This window comes from Antedon mediterranea, chromosome 6 (assembly GCF_964355755.1).
Source record: "Antedon mediterranea chromosome 6, ecAntMedi1.1, whole genome shotgun sequence".
Lineage (NCBI taxonomy): Eukaryota > Metazoa > Echinodermata > Crinoidea > Comatulida > Antedonidae > Antedon > Antedon mediterranea.
The window spans coordinates 29,442,813-29,467,563 of record NC_092675.1 but is presented as its reverse complement, the minus strand read 5'-3'; the positions used below and the strand labels follow the sequence as shown (position 1 = coordinate 29,467,563).

Below are 24,751 nucleotides of genomic sequence, written 5' to 3'. Positions count from 1 at the left end.
TGAAAGTTTGATCCAAATCTCAATGATATTTATTTTTAATTTAGTCATAAAATACGTTTATCTGCTTATTTTGCTATTTAATTTCCAATTTATGTAAATCTACCAAAACCAAAAATTCCAATACCAGTTGATAGAAAAAAAAACATCAAATGGGTTAATTAATGTTGAAATAATATAGCAGGTTATGCCGCTTATTCATTTTGCATATATAATATATTTTTTCTTTTAATAGTAATACTTTTGAGTTTTCTTTTAATACTTCTTCTTTCTTAGAAATCAAATTTTGTAATAGTATTTAAAAAAAAATTCAAATTAACCAAAATTAATAGATTATATTTGATAATATTTACTTTAAAAAATAAACAAGTAAAAAGATTTGTTTGTTTATTACTATCTGACAAAGTTCATCAGAAAACCGCTAGACCGACCTTACCATAAAATTGAAGATTCATTTAGCCATGCATAATACTAACAGTGCACACACACATTGAAATCAGGAAATAAATAAAAAATATTATTGGATTAAAAACAACTTTTTGTTTTTTGTTTTGTTTTATGATTATAGTATCATTAATAAATTGGTAATTATCTATGATTTTTATATCCATTTTTTAAATAAAAGAACACAAGTTACACTGTTTTCAATCCAATAAAATAATTTTTATTTACACATTCTTTCAACTAATCTTTGAATGTAAATAAATAAAAAAAGTCAGGAGAGAATTGCCCAAAAATTTGGTTATGGCAAAAAATTTTAATACAAACAGTACAAAGATTAAAAAGCCGGAGCGAGAGAAAAAATGTAAATAATGGTTTAGACGATTCCAACTCACCTCCTATCCAATCGCATTAATTACAAACAAAAAATTCTTATAAGAATTGGTCCAAGTTTTAAAAATTATTAACAATATTTAATCAGTTAAAAAATAGTTAAGAGAATTTTAAAAGATTCTATAAATGCAGACTATTGGTAATCAATGTAATAAAATAAAAAATAATGTGCACTTTTTGTATTTAAAAATAAAATAAAACTGAAGAGAAATACATTTATTTTAATTATATATCTCTAGATATATCATTTAATTTTAAATGTAACTCTCTAATATCGTTGAAAACAAGACATTTTTCAAAAATAAAACTGCTAAGCTAGTCTAAACAGAAATGCATAGTTTTTGGTGGTGACATTACTTTTTGCAATGGCAGGGTAAAACACTTGAATGCAATCGATCACATAACAGGCATGGATGACATAGTCATTATAGTCTGATAGTACATGCATTTATTGATAATCAGAGGGGTCAATACAACATTGTCAACATGCACAAATCACATTTAACAATCATGTATTTGCTATGAATTCAGACAATAATTAATAAGTAACTTAGGTATACTCACTAGAGAAGTTCTTGGACACCAACATGGTAGTAAGAATGGCTCCCTAAGTTAAAAGAAAAAAAAACATTTTTAGGTCTTTAACATACTTCCAATACAATTCTCTTTTCAATTTGTATTTGTTCATCTTCTTCCAATATAAGGTGGGTTTAAATAAAGGTATTTAAATTTGTCCTCAAGCTTGAAAAAAGGCTACTCTGGGTCTGATAGTGCCAGTACATAAAATCCATAATAATATTTAGTTAGTTTAAAGCCTGTTGAATGGAAGCTTTTGGATGCTTGTAGAAAAAAAAATAAAGGTGACCATTCCATTTTAATACACCCTTTGCAAGTAAACTTAATATTTTGTTGATGACAATTATATGATCTTACCTTTAATTTGCGCCGGGCATTGAACTTCTTCAAACTGTCCACGGTTTGCTGTCTGTGAACAGAGGAGGCGACACGCTCACGATTCTGAAATATAGATAAGTAACATTCAATAATTAAAATATTAACATTAATTTGAATCCAATCAACACATTCTTTCTGTATGATCCGAGTACAACATGCTTTTTCAAGAGCAATACTTAGACAACACCAAATATTTCTTCTAATTTATTCTCTCTGAGAATCTGTGGGAGAGCATTATTTGCCAAATTAATTACATCACATTTAAAAATTATCACAGCCAGAAATTCTATCATCATCGCTAAAGTAAATGGTATGCTACGGCATGCGTTTCAAGAACACATTCTCCTAATTTTGATAACTTCAAACACGTTATAAAGCTCAAGCATGTTTAATTAATTTGGCTGGTACATAAGTGCTTTGGATGACCATTTCAATTAATCAAAGTGCTGCAAACTGAGACACAGCCAATTTAGACAATTGTCAATTATTGGTAACAATGTTTGTTTTAGTAATTCAGTCAGGTTATAGGTCATAAAGGTCATAAAGGTCATAAAGGTCATAAAGGCATTATGTGAGTATAGTGTAGGTTAGGTTTCTTAAGCTCTGTCTACACTATCAAACTTTATGTGAAAAAAACATGTGATGTGCCTATATATGGACATGATGATGTCATATCACCACCATATTTAAGCATGTCACTACCATATTTGGGCACATCACACTTTTTTGTCACATAAAGTTTGATAGTGTAGACAGAGCTTAAGAGCAAAATCGGGTGCACAATTTAAGTTCCATGTGCCAACCTTATTGTAATGTGATCATGATGAATACATGGGGGCATAAGAAGTTGCCTAGCAACAACAGTTTTGACGTAAAGAGGATATAAGGAAGTTGAAAAAAATTGAGATAAATTTCCAAAAATTTAGAAATGTATTGTATACATTACTGAACCATAAGCCAGTGAAAGTTTACAGAATTTGGTGAGCTCAATTTCTTTTTAAAATATTGTCATTTTTATAATTTGTTCGTTGAGTTGTCAATTGTGTGTATCCTATAGTTAGGCTGTGCTGTGTAAGTAACATTTGCATAGATTTTAGGTACCATTTCAAAAAGAGGTAGTAGCCAACAATTATGCATCATTTGTATTGAAGACTCAACTTACTTACTGTATGTAGGCCACCTCTAACCAGTTAAAATTGAGAATCTAAGTTGACATTATAATAGTTAACTACCTACTATATCATGTATTATATTTTATACCTACATTGGTAATAGATTTAAAGGAACAAAAAAAAACTTGTGATTTATAGAACTATTGTGATCTGTTGTTTTTTATATACATTGACCTCAAGTAAAACATTACTAATCAAGAATTAGTTCTTAATGTGTCAAGAATGCACATACAATGAAATGCCTTGTTGCATTGACTTTATATATATATTTTTGTTTTTGTTGTATGAGCTCTTATGATTTTTTTTTGTCTCTCTTTTGCTATGAATGTCACCATGGTATTCCGAAATAAAAAGATGAATGAATTAAATGAATATATTATAGAGGTCCAAACATAATATGTTAATTGTTATTGGCGAATTTTTTTTGCTGTTGGTTGGGTTTGGAAATAAAATAATATCAAAACTGCTTACCGCAATCCAGGCATGCTTCAGCGCTTCGGAAGCAGTAATTCTACGACTAGGTTCTATAGTAAGCATTCTGTTTATAAGATCTTTGGCTTCTTGTGTAACCGTGTCCCACTCGGGTGACGGATACTAATAAAAACAAAATATTATGAAATTCTGTAAATAGTATGTCAACATAAAAAAAACAATTTTAGGAATAACAATTGGATGTATAAACGTTTTAAATTAAAATGGTAAGATTATGAGAACTAAGATATGAGAACCTTGTACATTAACTTATTTTTATACATGTTGGTCATGTATCATCATTAGGGTATAAATTTATACACAATTTATTTGAAGTAATTTTAAAAATGATGCATTGATCACAACAATTTAGAATTATAATTAATACAGAAAGTAATCAAAAGTACATCATATTTGCCATGTTTGATAATGTTGTAGAGTTTCTGTTGATCTTCATCCCAAAATGGTGGATATCCGACAAGAAGGATGTACAAGATAACTCCTAAAAAACAAGAAAATAAGTTACAAAACATTCAACACTCTGGAAAAAGTTTCAGTCTTATTTGAAACTTACACCAATGAGCTATACTCGACGCAATTATGAGATCATGTTCTGAATATGAGCACTGTTTCAATAATTTGACAATATGATTTATAATACACTATATATACATTTGTGCTTATAAATAATAATACATTTGATTGTGTGTGGAGAACAAACAATAATGGTGATGAGTAAAATAACAACCAAAAAAAATACATAATATGCATTTTAAATTTTAATTAAAAAGTTACAAAAATAAAAACAGACACACAGTGTCCCAAAACTGGTCATATATAAATGAATGAATTTGAAAAGGTTTAAGGGGGTTTGGTATTTCAGGAAGTTCAGTTCCAGTATAAAAATTTAAATCCATCTAAAATATGTTGGCTTACCGCAAGCCCACATGTCAACTGGCTTGCCATATGCTTCTTTTCTCAACACTTCTGGGGAGAGGTATCCTGGGGTTCCAGCAAATCCTGAAATAAACATCATTTTCATTTGTTTAGTTTATACAATTTATAAAGATTTGATATTCTATCTCGATCAGTAAATTCTCATAACTTCATTTAACCTGTTTTTATTTCTCAAATTGACTAATGGCCGCTAGTACTCACCATACCAGCTAGGTTTATCATTCTCAGCCTCGATAGCAAGTCCAAAGTCGGCCAACTTAACGGCGGCCCCCTTTGCTTTGCTTGCCAGCAGAAGATTCTCTGGCTATAAACAGTAAAAATACAAATAAATTTTGTTCATTTTAATTTTTTGTTGTTAAAAAAACAGAAACAACTTGTTCACAAGAAAGGGTTTTCATGAGGTTGTATACAATATTTATATATGTATATTATATTTTGTTTAAAGACAACAAACAACAATGATGATTATAATTAAAACAGTATAAAACATTATTACTATATTTAAAATATACACCTAGTACATGAGTCTGTTTTACAAGCAATGGTAATCCACTCCTGGCTTGCTAGGCCTGTCAAAGTTTGTTGTTTCAGGGTTATTCATTTGTGCCTACTACATGTATATATCGGTTCCTAAAATGTAACTAACAGGCTTTCCTCTACAAGCACAAGAAGACAAAAATGTAAACCTGTTTTTATTTTCATATCTTTAAATGTTTGTTGTTTCTTTATGTTTATTCCTATATATTTGCCATTCCTTGTGTTTGTGATCTTTATACTGATGCTGAAAAATAAATAGATCATACCTTCAAGTCGCGATGTATAACACTAGCCTTGTGGCAATGTTCAACACTCTCCATGATCTGCTGAATACAGTGGCTTGCATCAGCCTCACTATAGTACTCTCTTGCAACAATGTCATCAAAAAGTTCTCCACCGGTAACTCTACAAAAACATGTCGCATTTAACTAAAAGTGTAAGCCGACTTAAGTTTGAAAATCAGATAAGTGTCAGCTTAAAACTGGGGGTCAATGTACACATTTGGCTCGTGTGCACTTTAAATAATCCAGTGCATCTTTCGGCAGAGTAGGGGGTTACTCCAGTGTACTGGTTCATTCAGTCCCTGTCATTGTGGATAGACAAACAGGCGTTGTGTGGTGGCAGCACTCGACATGAAGGGACACTTAGGTGAGTAGAAAATGTGTGTGTGTCGTACACAACTGTGCGCAATTCAGCCCAGTAAGCTGCAAGTCGCAGGTTATTCTCATATTTACATTTAAAATTTCCTCTTAAAAGGTTACTTTATTACTAAATCCTACTTGGCCAAAAATCTAACATTTCAACTTGACCTGTATTATTTATTGCAATTTAATAATCATGTGGTTCGTTACCAATAAACTAAACTCAATAAAATTAATCTCAGGTAAAAAAAAAATGTTTTTGTTTGGTTTTTTTTTATTGAAAATGTAATTTGTTGTTTAATCAGTATTGTGCTGTGTATCATCGTATTGTAAATTATGCTGATGAAATAAATAAACAAAACAAAGTCTTTTATACTACTGTATTCAAAATGTTCATAAAGAAATTATGGAATTTACTCACAGATCAAAAATGAAGTAGTGAAAGTTACCAACACGGATACTGTAATGTAGACGAACTGTAAGATATAAACAAAAAATGTGGTTAAAAATAAAATGCAAACAAATGTTCATAATAATGCTAGGGATAATCTGAAAAAAAAGAAATGGTTTAGTACACTTTGAATTAACTTCTGACATTGAATATTTACCTACATTATAGTTGGTTTGTAGTCATGAAAGTAAACAAGACTATATGAAAATATGAAGAACATGTTAAAAAGCTTGATGGAGGATCACGTATGGATTTGAATCAGGATGACTTCAACTTTTGGATTGACAGACCTAGATATAATAGTCTTTCACACCTTTTCCAGCATGGTTCCAGACCGGCAAATCAATGTATATCGATGTTTTGTTTTCACGCGGCTAATTTATTTACTTCGTTCGTGGCTAAAAACGTTCGGCAATGTTTTGGACCCAATATTCCGAAAACTACAAGTCAGATTTTCATAATTCTTTCTTTATTTTAATATTGATACAAAATATTAACAGGCAATGTATGCTATTAATTTCTGATGTTGCATCGTTATCCCTAGGTAATAGGCCTAGGCCTGTAGACCTATAGTATGTGGCTGGGTCTAGGGAGTTTGTCAATGTATGCTATTAATGTTGCATCGTTATCCCTAGGTAATAGGCCTAGGCCTGTAGACCTATAGTATGTGGCTGGGTCTAGGGAGTTTGTTAATGTATGCTATTAATGTTTCATCGTTATCCCTAGGTAATAGGCCTAGGCCTGTAGATCTATAGTATGTGGCCGGGTCTAGGGAGTTTGTCAATGTATGCTATTAATGTTTCATCGTTATCCCTAGGTAATAGGCCTAGGCCTGTAGATCTATAGTATGTGGCCGGGTCTAGGGAGTTTGTCAATGTATGCTATTAATGTTGCATCGTTATCCCTAGGTAATAGGCCTAGGCCTGTAGACCTATAGTATGTGGCCGGGTCTAGGGAGTTTGTCAATGTATGCTATTAATGTTTCATCGTTATCCCTATGTAATAGGCCTAGGCCTGTAGATCTATAGTATGTGGCTGGGTCTAGGGAGTTTGTCAATGTATGCTATTAATGTTGCATCGTTATCCCTAGGTAATAGGCCTAGGCCTGTAGATCTATAGTATGTGGCCGGGTCTAGGGAGTTTGTCAATGTATGCTATTAATGTTTCATCGTTATCCCTAGGTAATAGGCCTAGGCCTGTAGATCTATAGTATGTGGCTGGGTCTAGGGAGTTTGTTAATGTATGCTATTAATGTTGCATCGTTATCCCTAGGTAATAGGCCTAGGCCTGTAGACCTATAGTATGTGGCCGGGTCTAGGGAGTTTGTCAATGTATGCTATTAATGTTTCATCGTTATCCCTAGGTAATAGGCCTAGGCCTGTAGATCTATAGTATGTGGCTGGGTCTAGGGAGTTTGTTAATGTATGCTATTAATGTTGCATCGTTATCCCTAGGTAATAGGCCTAGGCCTGTAGATCTATAGTATGTGGCTGGGTCTAGGGAGTTTGTCAATGTATGCTATTAATGTTGCATCGTTATCCCTAGGTAATAGGCCTAGGCCTGTAGATCTATAGTATGTGGCTGGGTCTAGGGAGTTTGTCAATGTATGCTATTAATGTTGCATCGTTATCCCTAGGTAATAGGCCTAGGCCTGTAGATCTATAGTATGTGGCTGGGTCTAGGGAGTTTGTCAATGTATGCTATTAATGTTGCATCGTTATCCCTAGGTAATAGGCCTAGGCCTGTAGATCTATAGTATGTGGCTGGGTCTAGGGAGTTTGTCAATGTATGCTATTAATGTTGCATCGTTATCCCTAGGTAATAGGCCTAGGCCTGTAGATCTATAGTATGTGGCTGGGTCTAGGGAGTTTGTTAATGTATGCTATTAATGTTGCATCGTTATCCCTAGGTAATAGGCCTAGGCCTGTAGATCTATAGTATGTGGCTGGGTCTAGGGAGTTTGTCAATGTATGCTATTAATGTTTCATCGTTATCCCTAGGTAATAGGCCTAGGCCTGTAGACCTATAGTATGTGGCCGGGTCTAGGGAGTTTGTCAATGTATGCTATTAATGTTGCATCGTTATCCCTAGGTAATAGGCCTAGGCCTGTAGATCTATAGTATGTGGCTGGGTCTAGGGAGTTTGTTAATGTATGCTATTAATGTTGCATCGTTATCCCTAGGTAATAGGCCTAGGCCTGTAGATCTATAGTATGTGGCCGGGTCTAGGGAGTTTGTCAATGTATGCTATTAATGTTGCATCGTTATCCCTAGGTAATAGGCCTAGGCCTGTAGATCTATAGTATGTGGCTGGGTCTAGGGAGTTTGTTAATGTATGCTATTAATGTTGCATCGTTATCCCTAGGTAATAGGCCTAGGCCTGTAGATCTATAGTATGTGGCCGGGTCTAGGGAGTTTGTCAATGTATGCTATTAATGTTGCATCGTTATCCCTAGGTAATAGGCCTAGGCCTGTAGATCTATAGTATGTGGCTGGGTCTAGGGAGTTTGTTAATGTATGCTATTAATGTTGCATCGTTATCCCTAGGTAATAGGCCTAGGCCTGTAGATCTATAGTATGTGGCTGGGTCTAGGGAGTTTGTCAATGTATGCTATTAATGTTGCATCGTTATCCCTAGGTAATAGGCCTAGGCCTGTAGATCTATAGTATGTGGCTGGGTCTAGGGAGTTTGTTAATGTATGCTATTAATGTTGCATCGTTATCCCTAGGTAATAGGCCTAGGCCTGTAGATCTATAGTATGTGGCTGGGTCTAGGGAGTTTGTTAATGTATGCTATTAATGTTGCATCGTTATCCCTAGGTAATAGGCCTAGGCCTGTAGACCTATAGTATGTGGCTGGGTCTAGGGAGTTTGTTTCTACCCTGGAATATGTACATATAGTTCATATAGTTCACTTAGGTTGACCCTGGTCTCCCCAATTTCATTTTTTTTTTGTTATGTATACTCAAATAGACCAAATAAATAATGAAATGAAATATAGGCCTACTGTAGTTTAGTTTATGATTATGTTTTTGTTCTGTACAGTAGATCAGACTATATTTACACAAAATATTTACTACTGATATGATTGTTAAACAAAAAAAATTGATATAATAAATCAGTATATCTGAAGAAAGAACAATAATTACAAATATTAGTCAAAATGTTGAGTGCTGTTTAAAGAAATATTTCTTGTTTTATTTTCAATTTAGGAATATTGCAAAGGATAACCTAAAAGATGGCAACAAATATATACACAGACACAGAGTCTTATTGTAGGTCTTTCAGTTGTTTTTGTTTTTCATGAAAGTCCTGACATCTGACAGGATTTGAACCATGACCCTGGAATCAGTAGGCAAGCACCTTAATCAATCAACAGAAACTCAGCATAAAGAATACAGTATTTATACTTGTTTACATTATGCTTTTGTGTTTAAACTAATATAATAATAATCTTTTATTATAAACTTGTTTGCTCTAGTGAACAAATCAAAGAGTTTTACTCACATGCATACCTCTAAAACCGATCATTTTTATTCTTGGTTGTTTTAATAAACAAATCGCCACGACAATGATAAGGTATATAATGGTGCACACAATGTACTGTATATTTTTGTTGAACTAACTACTACAATTACTTTAAAAGGTATGGAGAAATTAATTGAAGAATTTAAGACCATTACCTGGTCAAGCAAGTTGTATACACCAAGTGATTTGGCCAAGATGAAGAACTCTTTTCCCATAATTGTCAAAATCTCAAGCAGTAAACTTGGGGACAGATTTTACGAGGATTACAGTTCAGGACAAGTAAGACATTATAGTTTGCACTGAATACTATCAAAACAATCAACTGACGCTTGACTTTTTAATTGCATTTACTATAGGCCAGTACCTAACTGCATATAGCTCTACAGCTAATAACAATTATAAATTGTTCTTTTTGTACAGGCGTTATATTTACATAGCATCAAAGAGCAGTTGAGATTTTTGGCTTACGATGAAGAAGGCAATGAGTTCAGTATCCCAATCAACTCTGATATTGGCTTGGAAACTGCAGATACTCAAGAAGGTTAGAATTATCATTAGGCTGTCAGCACTTTATACACACTAAAAGTACTTGCTCCGATCCTCTCTTTATATATACCCAACTCCTCCTTCATTTGACAAATCAGTGCCACAGGGATCCTTTCATGTTGATGGCCCCCATATGTGAAAGATACTTCCACAGCATTTTTGTGAGGCATATAATATCATATTCAGTTAAAATCTCACTTTTTTCAGAACATTTTATAGTTTTAGTTATCTGTAATGCTCCTTGAAATGTGTTGATAAGGTGCATTATAAATAGTGTATGTATATGTATGGCACAAATTATTGAGCTCCCTCCCTCCTGTTATTGGCAAATTTATTTTGCTGTTGGTTGGGTTTGGAAATAAAATAAATAAAATAAAGATTGAAACAATTAAATTTGTATTGGAAATACCAATCTATGTATTAGTAAGAGGTGGTAAACAAACAGAAAAAATTGCAAGGACTTAATAATAAAAATAAATAAAAATCAATTTTATTTTGAAAAACAGACTTGATTCTACATGAACACCTACAGCTTCCAGTTGAAATAAAATTCAAATTTGATTCTGATCAATGTGAAAGATTACCTGATTTGTTGCGGAGAAAGAACAATACAGTTTTGACAATAAAACAAAAGGGCTTGATGAAATACCTAATGGCTGTATGTATGTCAGAAGGTAAAATAACAATGTTTTATTTCAAATATAAATTGAATAATACTGTATATGAACTAGTTTTACAAAATTTGTTCAACTATTTTGGTTTATAGATGTCTTTGTAAAGGCCATCGAGTGTATCCCAGCTGAAAGCAGTAACTTAGGTTTAAGTGTTGCACTGAACATAGGAGATGGTATGGATGATCGTTTAACCTTATTTGAGAAACATGTCCAAAATGTTGTTCAACGTGTCATCGATGAAAGTACATTTAACAGTTATCAAGGCAACCCAGGTAAATTAATCATGTTTCAAATGGAAACAAAAATTTATTGTTTTACTAAAACAGAACTAATTGAATATTTATTTATTATGTTCATTGTCAGATTGTACTGTTGTTTCATGTGTTGGCAATAAATATTTATTTTAAAACTTTCAGATATCATCATAAATGCCTACTTGAGGTTCAAAATGAAAGCATTGATGCTAATTATGAAAATAGCATATACCTCCAGGGGAACCAGTATGAAAGACTTCAAGATGAAGATGATGAAAATTACACTGATGATTTAAAACTGACAAATAGAGATAGATGTGACGATGACAATTCTTATGAAAGAAGAATTCACACTCAGGAGGACACCAGAACCAATAACAGCGATAATGAAAATTATTATGAAGTTACAAATAATAACAAAATTAAATTGCTAGATGGTTATTGCACGGTAAATCCTAGTAAATATGACCAAACTACATCAAGCTCATCTCAAAATAAGGAAGGTATAGGCAATACATCACTAGGTCTTGATAGTGTTCAAACTACACACCAAGACATTCGTCCAAAGCTTCCACCAAGAAATATGACATCAACAAATACAAAATCTACAACCAAATCTAAAGTAATACAAGTAAATACACCTCAAGGAGAACACAGAATCAAAGGAAAGCAGGATCTTCCAGATAATCTCTCTGACATGACATGTAATCAGGTCCAAGACTGCTTAAAACTTATGAAGTTGGACAAACATGTGCAAGATTTTCAGGAAATTGGAATTGACGGAAACCTACTTATGAGTCTTGACCAGAACATCATGAAGACAGAACTTAATTTGAAAGAGTTAGAAATACTCAAATTAGAAATGTTAATTAACAAAAAATGGTTACCTCAAGTTGAATAAATAAATCATTAATTTTGATAATTCTTCATTAACAAAACAGTTATTAATAACTTTTAATCAATTTATGAAAATAACAACTCAGTAATAGCAATTTATTGCATAATTAGCTTTTAGGTAAACAACATTAACTCAAAAAGTAAAATTACATCAATAATCTCCAGAAGGAAATAGACGAAAGTCAAGATATTTTTAATGACAATTGAAAAAGTGTCCAACTTATTAGTGTAAATACTATTGTTCAACCCGATTCAATGATTATTTTAAAACAATAAAAAATAAAACACAACATTTAACTTTAAACTTTTATCGCTTGACCATTCATTACTTACGCCCGCATTCTTCAACCGGACTTTAGTCGTAGTTCAAAGTTCGACTTGAAAAAGTCGTAGTTCGAGCTATTACTTCAAATTCGATTCATAAACGAAGTAGTCGAAGTTTGCAGTTCGACTTAATGAAGTCAAGCTTTTAGTCGAGCCCTTTGCAAAAAAGCCGTATACGATCCGTATACGCTGAAAACGTATACGACGTATACGGATCGTATACGATTTCACTGTTTACATTATTTCCACTCTGTTGCTCCACAAAGAGTTGGCGTCGTATACGTTTAGCATACGTAACGTATACGTTGTTTATTCATGATAAGAATATCGTATACGGGACGTATACGAATCATATACGAACAAACTAGGCCATTTTATAAATTATAATAGCAGTAATGAGTAGAATAGAGCTAAATAAAACATTTAAATTGTCATTACAACAAATACGTACGTAGGCTCTGGCCTAGCTAGCTAGGGCTAGGCTAGGCCTCTAGCGAGCACCAGCCATTAGATAGGCCTCTAGTAGTATTAATAAGTAGTAGGAGCTAGAACATAAGATCATATTTATTTCTATATTTATTAGATAGCCTAGGCTACCGATAAAATTCAAGCAACGTTTTTCGCAAGTAAATAAAGTACGCTAAACAGGTATACTATTAGGTAGGCCTAGAAAAAACAAGGGGCCATTTTCACAAATCGACGATGTTGTTTGCAGTTTTCCTTTATAAAAAATGACAGAGGTCAGTAAGTGCAGCCGCCGACGACGACCGAGCGTCGCTCGGTTGCCTACAGTTCCAACTCGTGGTCGACTCGGCTCCCTGGTGGCCAATCATGCATATCATCGGGTGAATCATCGGGTTCGTCGTTCTCAATTCGTCACGCCACGTGCGAGCTTTGGGTGGTCAAATTACATCGTTATGTTAAGCGATATTATTCCGCGACGTGTGTCGTAGCAATGGAGATGGAGTAACAATAATTCGGCAAATAATGCCGAAGAGGAAAACCATGACCCAAAACAGAAGTAAGGTCATTATAATAATTATTATTTAACGATGAATACATTCGGATTTTGAATATATATAAATTGTATGAATTATGAATTATATATGAATAAAAAAAAACACAATTAATTAGTGGTGATAGTAAATACAATTATATCGAATCTCAATTTATTCCCAGTAGCGAACAGAGATTGAATTGCTTTCATTATTTCTGCTTGGTGATAAATAAATCATAAAACATATCTTTCTTTATTTTCATGGTACTGTATTCCAATAATTGTTTAAAAAATAACTACCCTCAACTTTAAATAACAAATTAAATAAGTCTACTAAACATTGTTGATTTCCCATGGACCCAACAATACCCCAACTATTTCATTAATAATTGTTTATTTGTAACAGTTTATTTGAAATCCTTGTCCTTTGTTAATTCAATTGTGTGACAATTAAATTAGATTGTACATGCTTATGCTGTATATTATGTAAAAAGATGATTCATGGTATATATCAGATTCTTAAAAAAGATCAACACTTTGAATTCTTAAAATGTGTTCTATATCTTTATTTGGAGTTAGACTCGTACTTACATTCATTAAAATGATAAACAAATAGCCGGCAGGCGTGTGTACAGAGGGGGCTTATCAATGATGGAGGCATAAAAATGGGGGCGTAGGGTACCATTTTACGAGGGAGATGTAAAATAATTATTTAACAAACATTTAACTGGTTGGTTTTACTGCGTTCGCGTACAATTTATCATTTGGATTTTTTAAGTTATATGTAGGTTATTGTATTTATCAGTGACAACTCTAGGAAATTTACAGCAATTAGTTCTGTATGCCTAAAATAGTAAAATGCTCTAAATAAAAACGTCGGAGCTTCTTTTTTGTATTTCTGGCTGTTGAATGTTTTGTTGGCACCCCCTAACTCTGCAACGATGATATCCATAATGCATCGTATTTCCATTTCACCGTTGTTGATATACTACTAGCTAGAGTAGGTTATTAAAATAATACAATATAACCAAATCTAATATATGGGGGAAAGCTAGCTAGCTTATTTTCACAATGAGTGTACCACAGACTCTTTTCCTTCGCGTATTTTCCCCAGGCCTAGTTAACTCTTAGTTTACTAGCGCTGCTGCAGTAGCTATATACTGCATATTCGATATATACAATTACAATATGCCTATAGCCTAGCTAGCTAGAAGTCATCGAATTTACTATATACCTGGGCCTACTTTAACTAGGCCTACATCCCATTTTTTTTTTTTTATGGTGAGTCAAAACCCGTAGCCAAAAAATCAATGATGATTGAAAATGAATGAAATCTGATCCATCCATGTGATGCATGCATGCAGCGCACATAACACAGGCACGTTTTGGGCGAATTTATTTGGATCATTCCATATATATAATAGGGAGCCACATGTATTCTACATTTTTATTAAATCGTAATTTATGGATTTTACTTACTCGTTTTAAATTTAATATACTGCGGGCCCAATTTAATATTTACTTATTTATTTCCAAGTACATTAATATTATTTAAAGCACTTTCAAATTAATAACAGCACATTTTGTGTGATTCACTTATTAATGGAACATACAAAAGGTAAAGAAATAGCAGAGGGGATAAACAAGACAGAACAGCCTGGGTGGGTTTTTATGCTTGCTAGAAAAACAACGTCTAGTAAAATACAGCACCAAATTTTCATTCGCGAAAACTATGAACTAAATCATCATAGGGAATTTAATGTACATATACCGACTGAAAAAAAACCCAAATTGTACATTAATTATTGAAGTCAAGATGCTCCTGCGATCGTAAACGTATGCTATCGTCGTCTTGTAAAAAGAGGGACAGTCCCTTTTCGCTTGGTAATACGATGCAGTTTGTATACACGCGTCGTCGTATACGGATCATATACGGATCGTATACGGAGCGTATAATTAGGAAATTGTTTATAAATGATCGTATACGGTTCGTATGTGTTTATTATGCGGGCAGGAACTTCCGAATTGACGTATACGTTTCGTATACGAAGTGGACTTCCTATACGAAACATATACGAAACGTATGTAAATCGTATACGTTCGTATACGGTTTTTTTGCAAAGGGAGTTGCACACGTCTGGGTAACAAAGGCTATAAATTGGCCAATGACAAAAGAGTATTTGAGGAGCAGACGAAATTTTGCGCATTGATATTACTTTCCATTTTCTTACAAAACTTTTTACGCATCAGGACTATATTAATAATGTTAATCATTAATTATTAGAACAAGATCAGTATTAATTTAACAGTGAAGTACTTTTGATTAACAACAAACAAAACCTTCAAAATATAATTAGGAACCATGGCGGTACGGTAACTTTTATATTTTCTAGGCCACCAACAAAGTATGATCGCGACGAACCACGCACTTCATAATGTGACAAGAAAGCGCTAGGTCCCCTAAACATTCCATCGCGTGCGTGGTGAATTTCCGCCTCTGCCAGTCGCTATGGCGTGACGTAGTTCAAGTCGGACTTGCGAAGAAAATGTAATTTGTATACGGTTGTAAATAAATATGATTTTCATTATTATAACTTATACCAATGTATATGTAATTAAGCTAATATAAAAATAGATATTTCATTCTTCAATATCTGGCCAATATAACAACTCAATGACTGTTACGTTTTTCATAAACATCGTTAAAAAACCATTTAGTCTGCCCCCTCCAGGACTAAAACAATCAATCAAAATCCATCTCAATTTAGTCAAGGTTGGCCTGAATTAGTCGGTGATTTAGTTGAAGTTCGGTTTATGAATTAAAATGACGTCATTTTTAAAGTTTTAGCTCGAACTACGACTAAAGTCCGGTTTAAGAATACGGGCGTTAGTATCAAATAAAAAAATTATTTTGTGTTCCTTTTATGCTTTTTATAAAGTCCTTTTACACTTAGGAGCTGGCTCTTGGTCCAAACCTAAATTTGCCAGTTCAGGTGCTACAACATGACTCAGTGTCTGATTCAACTTGATATCTAAATGCAACTCAACGTTGGCAATTACTTTCAGAATTTTACAAAATTATTAGTTTTTTGTTAGTTTATCTTTATACTGGGTGACCTCTTCAGTCAAAGACTGGTCTCCCAGAGGGCCCAGTTGGTGATCAGTGGCTGTGATGTACTAATACACCGGGGTAACCCCCTACTAATCTTGAAAGATGTACTAGGTTCTTTAAAGTGCACACGAGCTAGTTGTGTAAACTGGACCTACGGTTTATAGTCCTTATCCGAGAAGACTCGTTCTATCACCAGAACCATGGAGTGAGTGAGCCTCGAACCCTTGCCGATGTTATGACTATGTAATTACGGTTCAACTGTCTTAACCGCTCGGCCACTCACTCACTCACTCAAGATTCAAGATGAAAGCACATGTTGTATTTTGCACTAAGAAAATTTAAGAACATTTAAACCAATTACTTCCTTCTATCACATAGGGCGTTTGGACTTTACAATTTACACATGTAATAGACGCATGCGGTGTAAACTTTGACACTGATAGTTACTGATAGCCTATTTAAACTTTATGAAAGAAAAGAAAGTATGAAAATAAATAGTTTTCAAGGGTTATAAAATATCAAATGATAACTAAAACAAACACTTTTAAATTCAATGATTTCTCATTTCAATTTCCTGATAGAAAGTATGGAGATTATAAGTAAAGAGCTAAGAACTGTTAAATGGTCAAGAAAGTGCTATATACCAAGCGAGTTAGCTGAGAAGAAAAAATCTTTTCCGATTGTTGTAAAAATCGCCAACAGTGTACTGAGTGACAGATTCTATGAAGACTATAGTAGAGGCCAAGTAAGACTTTCTTTAAATACAGTAACTATTTTGTCATTTTACTGATTACAACTTCAATATTTTGCTGAAGTTAATACATAATGCGAAGACTTAAGGAAGCTATATAGTTATTTTTAAGCTAAACATAAATATTTAGGTGATCATTTAGAATAAAATGATCACCTATTGTTATTGTATAAAATCTTTATTATTTTTTTTCTTTTTATTGTTTCTGTACACTATTTTGTGTAACAATTATCTCAAAAAGTTTAATGTCAATGATTACCAAAATTTCAGAATATCTTTCAAATAATATAACTTAATCCTAATAAGCTTTCCAGCGTCATCACTCGTCCGTGACGTCATTTATACGCCATTTTGCGAAATCACATTATCAATCATATCTCCATAATTCATTATCACATATTAATGAAATTCACTACACGTAAACTTCAGGTCAAGGGTAAAAATATTAGCAAATAAAAACTCACGCGCACGTAGGGTCATGCACGTGAAATCGCGCGTTAAAAATTTAAAATGCTCAAAATTAAGTTTTGATCAATTTAGAGCATGAATTTAGAGGCCATTTGCGTGTTTCAAAAAATTACTGCGCAAAAAAAAAATTTGCGCGCGCGATACTTAAAAAGCGTAAAAAATGTGAATTTTTTTTACAAATCTCATTCTACTCACCATCCTTAGTACATTCACCAAATTTGAGTCAGTTCCGACTTAAAATAACGCTATACGAGCACGTTAAAAATGACAAAATGCGCACATTAATTGTACAAAAGTGCTAAAAATTGTAAAAAGTAGGGCCTTTTTAAAATGAATATAACTCTTCAGAATGGAAGATGACCCCTAATTTTTTTAACTTAATATGGAAGCCAATAAGTTGTAGATATAAATGTATATACACATTAGACGTACAAAATGGTATGACGTCATCAAATGGCCACTTCCATTAAAAAAATAGTAATTTTTATCTTTTTGTGTGGGTTATCACATTCAATAGAGGGAATCTCCGTTATTTGAACCCAATTTTCGCACAAATTTTAGTATGTGCTTGCTCAATTAATTATCTTTCTCATGAGTTGTCAACATTTTTATTTTGATGACGTCATCACGCGTGAAAACTTGAATAAACTAGGTCGTGTAATTTCAGCTACACCATATATTTGAATATCTTATAGCTCTTCAGAATTAAAGGTGACCTTCAAGATTATAACTTATTATGAAAGCTGATGAAATGTAGATATGAATTCATATAAAAATTAAGCCTATCGGATGATGTGATGTTATCATATGGCCAGTTGAAGTTAAAACGTAGTTTTTAAATTTCTTTAGTCGAAGTTATACAAATTTCAAAGAGCACACATCTTTCGAAATTGTCATCTTCGAATTTATTTTGATAATTCCATTATACCAAAAAATTAGAACATGATGTGGGTCCCATAATTTTACCTATGCTACACTGTATATAGATATACAGTATATACTGTACATATTGTATATGACACATAATAGGCACAACTCAGCGCTATAAGTGTATATGCATCATGTCATAGGATGGCGTACATCAACTTTTTACGATGGTATGTTAACGTACGTGCATGTTTAAAAAATGTTAATTTCATTAAATTGATAAAAATGATCACCTATAATTCGTCAAAGTGACAAATTAAATTCTAGTTTTCCTGGTTACTGTAGGTATTGTATTTACACAGTGTCAAAGAGCAGTTGAGATTTTTGGCCTACGATAAAAAAGGAAATGAGTTCAGTATCCCAATCAACTCTGAAATTAACTTTGTAAATCGAGACATACAAGAAGGTTAGTTCAAATACAAAAAAATTCAAATAAATTTATATGAAATATAATAATCAATCCATCCATGAACACAAAAAAATTGCAAAACTTATACTAACAATAAGATACAGTTATACAACCGATTTTACAACTTTTTTTATTTTGAAAACAGAGTCAAGTGTTTTGCTACATGAAGATTTGAAACTTCCACTTAGAGTGAAAGTTAACAGCAACCAACATGCCAGATTACCTGATTTAATGTCACCGAAAACAAGTCTTGAGATCAAACAAAAAGGCTTGATGAAATACTTAATAGGAACATGCATTTCAGAAGGTACCAAATTTCTAGTTTAATTAGTCACTGGTCCATTACTTTGCCAGATAATACCAAAATTGCTAAAACAACTAATGCTTTGATGAGTCAGTTTCGCACAAATAACATAAAAGTTCAACAAAATTTAATTCAAGATTTTGAATCTTGTTTTTATTACAGATGCTGAACAATTTATTGAGTGTATTCCAACTGAGTGCAGTAGCTTAAGTCTACAAGTTCCACTTATGATAGGAGATGGTTGTTTAACTTTATTTGAGGAACATGTTCAAGATGTTGTTCACAGTGTCATCGAAGAAAGTACATTTAACAGTTATCATGGAAACCCTGGTAAAAATATTATACATCAATATATCTAATATAAGTAGATATTATTTTGATAAAATTAAATTTCATGAATGAATATGTGCACTGTATAAATACAAGAAATATATGTTTTTAGTTTACAGTAATAATCACAAATTAAAGATATGTTTTTAAATAATCTTCAGATATTATTATCAATGCTCAGCAAAACTTACTGAAGATTGAAGATAGCACAAATGAACCACATGATGACAATAAAGCTTCGACAATGGTAACAAATCGAGCAAAAGTAAAGAAAACAAGTTTTCGATCAAAAAGAAAAGGGAAAAGACATGTCAAGAAATGCTCAGCTAATATAGACAAATCTTGTAATATCATTGGTGAGAGCAGCCAATGCCTAAAATATGACAATAATCATAGTTATGAAATGAAAATATACCGGCAGGACCAAAAAAAACACACAAGAACAAAAAATAAAGAAAGAACCATTGATGATGCAGATTATGAAGAGGTTGGTGAAGGCAGTTATAATGATTATTATGAAGAAATAATTGACATCCCCAGTGAAGAAACTGCACATGACAGAGGTAATGAAGTTCTGGAACAACCCAATGGAGACAAAGATGTCCATGATGATAAGATTGATAAACCAACTAGTTTAATGCATCAAATTCTTCCAAAGCTTCCACCAAGAAATACACCAGAAGAACACAGAATCAGAACTAATGAGGATCTTCCAGATAATCTCTCTGACATGACATGTAATCAGGTCCAAGACTGCTTAAAACTTCTAAAGTTGGACAAACATGTTAAAGATTTTCAGGAAGTTGGGATTGACGGAGAATTACTTATGAGTCTTGACGAGCACATAATGAAAACAGAACTTAATTTGACAAAGTTTGAAATTGTCAAATTAGAATTGTTTATGAAGAATAAATGGTTGCCACAAGTTTAATATGTATAAATGATGATGTTAATTCAAGATTGTATATTATTGTAACTTTGTAAAATCTTTTTAAAATTAAACATTTATAAAATTAAGTAATAATTTATTGGCATATTGTTTAAATTTATAAAGAACAAATATATCTTCTACAAAATACTGTTCTATATATTCTAAATAGGTCAAGAAAAAATAGTTTTCACCTATTTTTAAAATAGAATGCCTTATAAATGTAGGCGCTAATTCTGGTAGGCGCTGCACTGCTGGCTGCCGTGGGTCCGTGGAGGGCCTAATCCGAATTTCCTCACTGAGGACAAATATTAATACAAAAAAAAACATATTTTTAGGTTAAGTAGAATGCCTTACAAATGTACAGTATTGTTATATACATTGTTATTAATGATTAATATTTATATAAGTCTTCTGACTTATTTTCCCCATCCTCTTTGATATATTTCTATATTGAAAAATTGTTCTATCGTATAATCCTAAACATGAGAACTGTATCAACAACTCAATTCAATGATGCTTGTTGAACAATAAAGAGTAGATTATAATAATACTTATAATTGTTATTATTATATTTATTATTTTGCATGCTTTGTGTATGATACAAACGTAAAATGTACTAAAAAAAACAAACATTTCCTATTTTTCTACGTCAAATATATTTTGTATTTATTTTATACTTCCATTTCCAAATAAACAGACTTCCTTACATCACATTGTTTTATCCTGTTAAATTCAGTTTAAGTTTAAGTATGATAGTTTCATGCAAATGCTGATTGCAAACATTTTGATTTGGCTGTAGTCAAGTCATACCATACAAACCAGTAAATTTACTATTTGACAATTGATGGGAAAATGGCAATTTGAAATTATGGAGAAGATTAAGAAAGAACTTACAACTGTAAAGTGGTCAATCAAGTGGTATACACCAAGTGAGTTGGCTAAGAAGAAGAAATCTTTTCCTATAATTGTTAAAATCGCAGACAGTTTACAAGAGGACTACAACACAGGCCAAGTAAGATATAATTTAAAATAACTGCAGTAGTTATTATTTCACTCTAGTTCAGACATTAAGAACCATTACATTTTAAAATCCATATCTACAGCACATGTTTTTAAATTTACTACAGGTAGTATATTTACATAGCGTCAAAGAGCAGCTGAGGTTTTTGGCTTACGATGAAGAATGTAATGAGTTCAGTATCCCAATCAACTCTGATATTAACTTGGTGACTGCAGACATACAAGAAGGTTAGTCAACATTCTATGGAAATCGTCATATTACATAATTTTTTAAAACTAAACCAAGATAACTAAACCAAGATAACAAATAACCTTTCTATAAAAAAAACAGAGTCAAGTGTCTTGCTACATGAAGATTTGGAACTCCCACTTAAAGTGAAAGTTAACAGCAACCAACATGCCAGATTACCTGATTTAATGTCACAGAACAGAAATCTTACAATCAAACAAAAAGATGTGATGAAATACTTAATTGGAACATGCATTTCAGAAGGTAAAGTAGTTTTCCAGTTCAACTCAAGTGAGTTACTATTAGTTGGTTCATCATTTCTTTGCCTGATGATACCAAAAACTTAAATCAATACAGATCCACAACTTAAAATAGTAAATGAAATACTATATAACATAATTTTACATATTTGATTATTCCTAATGGGGTATGAGTAGGAAACAATGTTCTACTGACTGTTTAAAAATGTTAATTCAAGATATTGAATCAATTCAAATATTGAATTTTTTTTCAGATAGTGGTAAAAAAAGGTTAATTGAGTCTTTTCCAACTGAGTGCAGTAACTTAAGTCTGCAGGTTGTACTTATGATAAGAGATGGTACGGATGATCAGTTAATTTTATTTGAGGAACATGTTCAAGATGTTGTTCACAGTCTCATCGATGAAAGTACATATAACAGTTATCCAGGAAATCAAAGTAAATTAATTTTTAATCATCCATATAAAGTTTATAAAAATAAGCAAGTTTTGTTATTTGAACAAAATTTAATTAGTTTTTCATTTAAGACACTTCAAATCCAAGAAGATATATGTCAAGTCATTTTCTAACCTATCAATATAATTTAATTCATTTTCAGATACTATTGTTAATTTTAAGTCAATCGAGATTGAAGAAAGCTCAAATGCACCACAGGTCAGTAAACCCGATACAAAAAATAATCAGGCAAAAGGCAAGAAAAAAAGGTTTCGATTAAAGTATAAAAAGATAATGAACATCCAAAAGAATCCCCAAAAATGCACCAGCCAACAACAGGATGATGTTTGTAGTAAAGTTGAAAAGATAGATGGTCGTCCAAAAGGGAAAAGACATGTCAAGAAATACACACCTAATATAGACAAAGGTTCTAATATCATTGGGGAAAAAAGTCAAAACCTAACATATGAAACAAAAAAGCTTGCAAACAGAAAACATTATGTTGATTATGAAGATGTTTATGTGGGCAGTTACAATGGTCATGATTATGAAGATGTACTTGAAATCCAACATGACTCTAGTAAGGAAGAAGAGGGTAACAGTTATAATGATGGAGATTATGAGAACAAAATTTACCTTCGGAAGGACATCACTAGTAGTAGTATAACTAAAGATGTAGATAGTTACAAAGACGATACTGAAAATGAAGATGTTGACATCCAAAAAGATCCAAGAGAAATAATGACAGATGAAGAAGGTAATACTCACATAGAAGATGGTGATGGATATTTAGAAGTAACTGACATCAAAAAAGGCCCAATGGAAATGACAGATGCAGATGAAGAAGGCAATAATGACACTTACAGAGAAGATGATGGATATGAAGATGTTGATGAAGAAGGCAATAATGACACTTACAGAGAAGATGGTGGATATGAAGATGTAATTGACAATTCAGAGGACCCCAGAGAAATAACTGCAGATGAAGAAGCCAATAATGACACTTACAGAGAAGATGATGAATATGAAGATGTTATTGACATTCCAGTGGTTCCCATTGGAATAACTGCAGATGAAGAAAGCAATGACAGTAATAAAGATGATGAATATTTAGAGGTCACTGATGAAGATGATGATGCTTATGATTATGATAAGATTGATTATCAACAACTGAATAAAAAAAATAAGTGTTCAAAGAAAGACATTCTTCCAAAGCTTCCACCAAGGAATACATCAGAAGAACACAGGATCATTTTATGTTAATGGCAATGTTCAAAGAAGTAAGCAATGTCAGTTTCCTCAACCTCCTCCACGGAACAAGGAATCAAAAGCCGCTGTAGCAAAAGAAAGTATTCTTCAAGAAGAACACAGAATCAGAAGAGAGCAGGAAATTAACAAACCTGATCCATTTTATGTTAATGGCAATGTTCAAAGAACTAAGCAATGTCAGTCTCCTCACCCTCCTCCAAGGAACAAGGCATCAAAAGCCACTGTAGCAAAAGAAAGTATGCTTCAAGAAGAACACAGAATCAGAGGAGAGCAGGATCTTCCAGATAATCTCTCTCAAATGACATGTAATCAGGTCCAAGACTGCCTAAAACTTCTAAAGTTGGACAAACATGTTAAAGATTTTCAGGAAGTTGGGATTGACGGAGAATTACTTATGAGTCTTGACGAGCACATAATGAAGACAGAACTTAATTTGACAAAGTTTGAAATTGTCAAATTAGAATTGTTTATTAAGAATAAATGGTTGCCACAAGTTTAATATGTATAAATGATGATGTTAATTCAAGATTGTATCTTATTGTAACTTTAAACATTTATAAAATTAAGTAATAATTTATTGGCATATTGTTTAAATTTATAAAGAACAAATATATCTTCTACAAAATACTGTTCTATATATTCTAAATTGGTCAAGGACAAATTGTTGCCACATATTTTTAGGTTAAGTAGAATGCCTTATAAATGTACAGTATTGTTATATACATTGTTATTAATGATTAATCTGACTTATTTTCCCCGATCCTCTTTGATATATTTCTATATATTGAAAAATGGTTCTATCGTATAGTCTTAAACATTAGTATGAAAAACTCAATGATTCTTTTTGAACAAAGAATAGAATATAATATTACTTCAAAAATGTGCTTCAGAAAAGATTAAAGTGTCTACATAGACTATCAACATTTGTATGAAGTCCGAGTCTGTATTTTTTGTTATTATATTTTTTTGGTTATGATTTTATTTATTATTTTAGAATGTTTTTGTGTATGATACAAAAGTAAAATGTCCTAATAAAAACAAACATTTCCTAGTTCTGTACGTCAAATATATTTT

General features: G+C 32.4%; 4 protein-coding genes across 13 annotated transcripts in view; 3 read left to right on the top strand and 1 right to left on the bottom strand.

The window, feature by feature from the left end:
- The window catches only part of LOC140051112 (calcium/calmodulin-dependent protein kinase type II subunit delta-like), a 117,859-nt gene that overhangs the window by 15,448 nt on the left and 77,660 nt on the right, over positions 1-24,751 (bottom strand). For 8 of the 9 annotated variants that reach the window (XM_072096222.1, XM_072096226.1, XM_072096225.1 and 5 more), the window contains exons 4-11: positions 5,985-6,039; positions 5,189-5,327; positions 4,587-4,689; positions 4,365-4,448; positions 3,836-3,930; positions 3,429-3,551; positions 1,765-1,848; positions 1,396-1,438 (exon numbers count right to left, since the gene is read on the bottom strand). In XM_072096222.1, coding sequence (XP_071952323.1) covers positions 1,396-1,438; positions 1,765-1,848; positions 3,429-3,551; positions 3,836-3,930; positions 4,365-4,448; positions 4,587-4,689; positions 5,189-5,327; positions 5,985-6,039 — 726 coding nt within the window. Of the gene's footprint in view, positions 1-1,394; positions 1,439-1,764; positions 1,849-3,428; positions 3,552-3,835; positions 3,931-4,364; positions 4,449-4,586; positions 4,690-5,188; positions 5,328-5,984; positions 6,040-24,751 lie in introns of all 9 variants that reach the window. The other variant, XM_072096224.1, reaches the window with a different exon arrangement.
- On the top strand, positions 2,736-20,947 carry LOC140051113 (uncharacterized). 2 transcript variants are annotated; one of them, XM_072096231.1, is made up of 6 exons: positions 2,736-2,765; positions 16,927-17,090; positions 18,777-18,897; positions 19,046-19,207; positions 19,367-19,534; positions 19,696-20,947. In XM_072096231.1, exons 2-6 carry the CDS (start codon positions 16,932-16,934, stop codon positions 20,463-20,465), a joined length of 1,380 nt encoding a protein of 459 aa, XP_071952332.1. In that variant the 5' UTR covers positions 2,736-2,765; positions 16,927-16,931; the 3' UTR covers positions 20,466-20,947. The 2 variants fall into 2 exon arrangements, with proteins under 2 accessions (XP_071952332.1, XP_071952331.1); XM_072096230.1 differs by lacking the exon at positions 2,736-2,765 and having other exon boundaries at positions 16,526-17,090.
- Positions 9,234-12,244, top strand: LOC140051971 (uncharacterized). Its single transcript, XM_072097332.1, has 6 exons — positions 9,234-9,288; positions 9,660-9,820; positions 9,962-10,082; positions 10,594-10,761; positions 10,854-11,033; positions 11,178-12,244. The coding sequence occupies exons 1-6, from the start codon at positions 9,252-9,254 to the stop codon at positions 11,309-11,311; spliced, it is 801 nt and encodes a 266-aa protein (XP_071953433.1). The 5' UTR covers positions 9,234-9,251; the 3' UTR covers positions 11,312-12,244.
- On the top strand, positions 21,113-24,430 carry LOC140051676 (uncharacterized). Its single transcript, XM_072096964.1, has 5 exons — positions 21,113-21,477; positions 21,593-21,713; positions 21,817-21,978; positions 22,229-22,411; positions 22,572-24,430. The coding sequence occupies exons 1-5, from the start codon at positions 21,310-21,312 to the stop codon at positions 23,669-23,671; spliced, it is 1,734 nt and encodes a 577-aa protein (XP_071953065.1). The 5' UTR covers positions 21,113-21,309; the 3' UTR covers positions 23,672-24,430.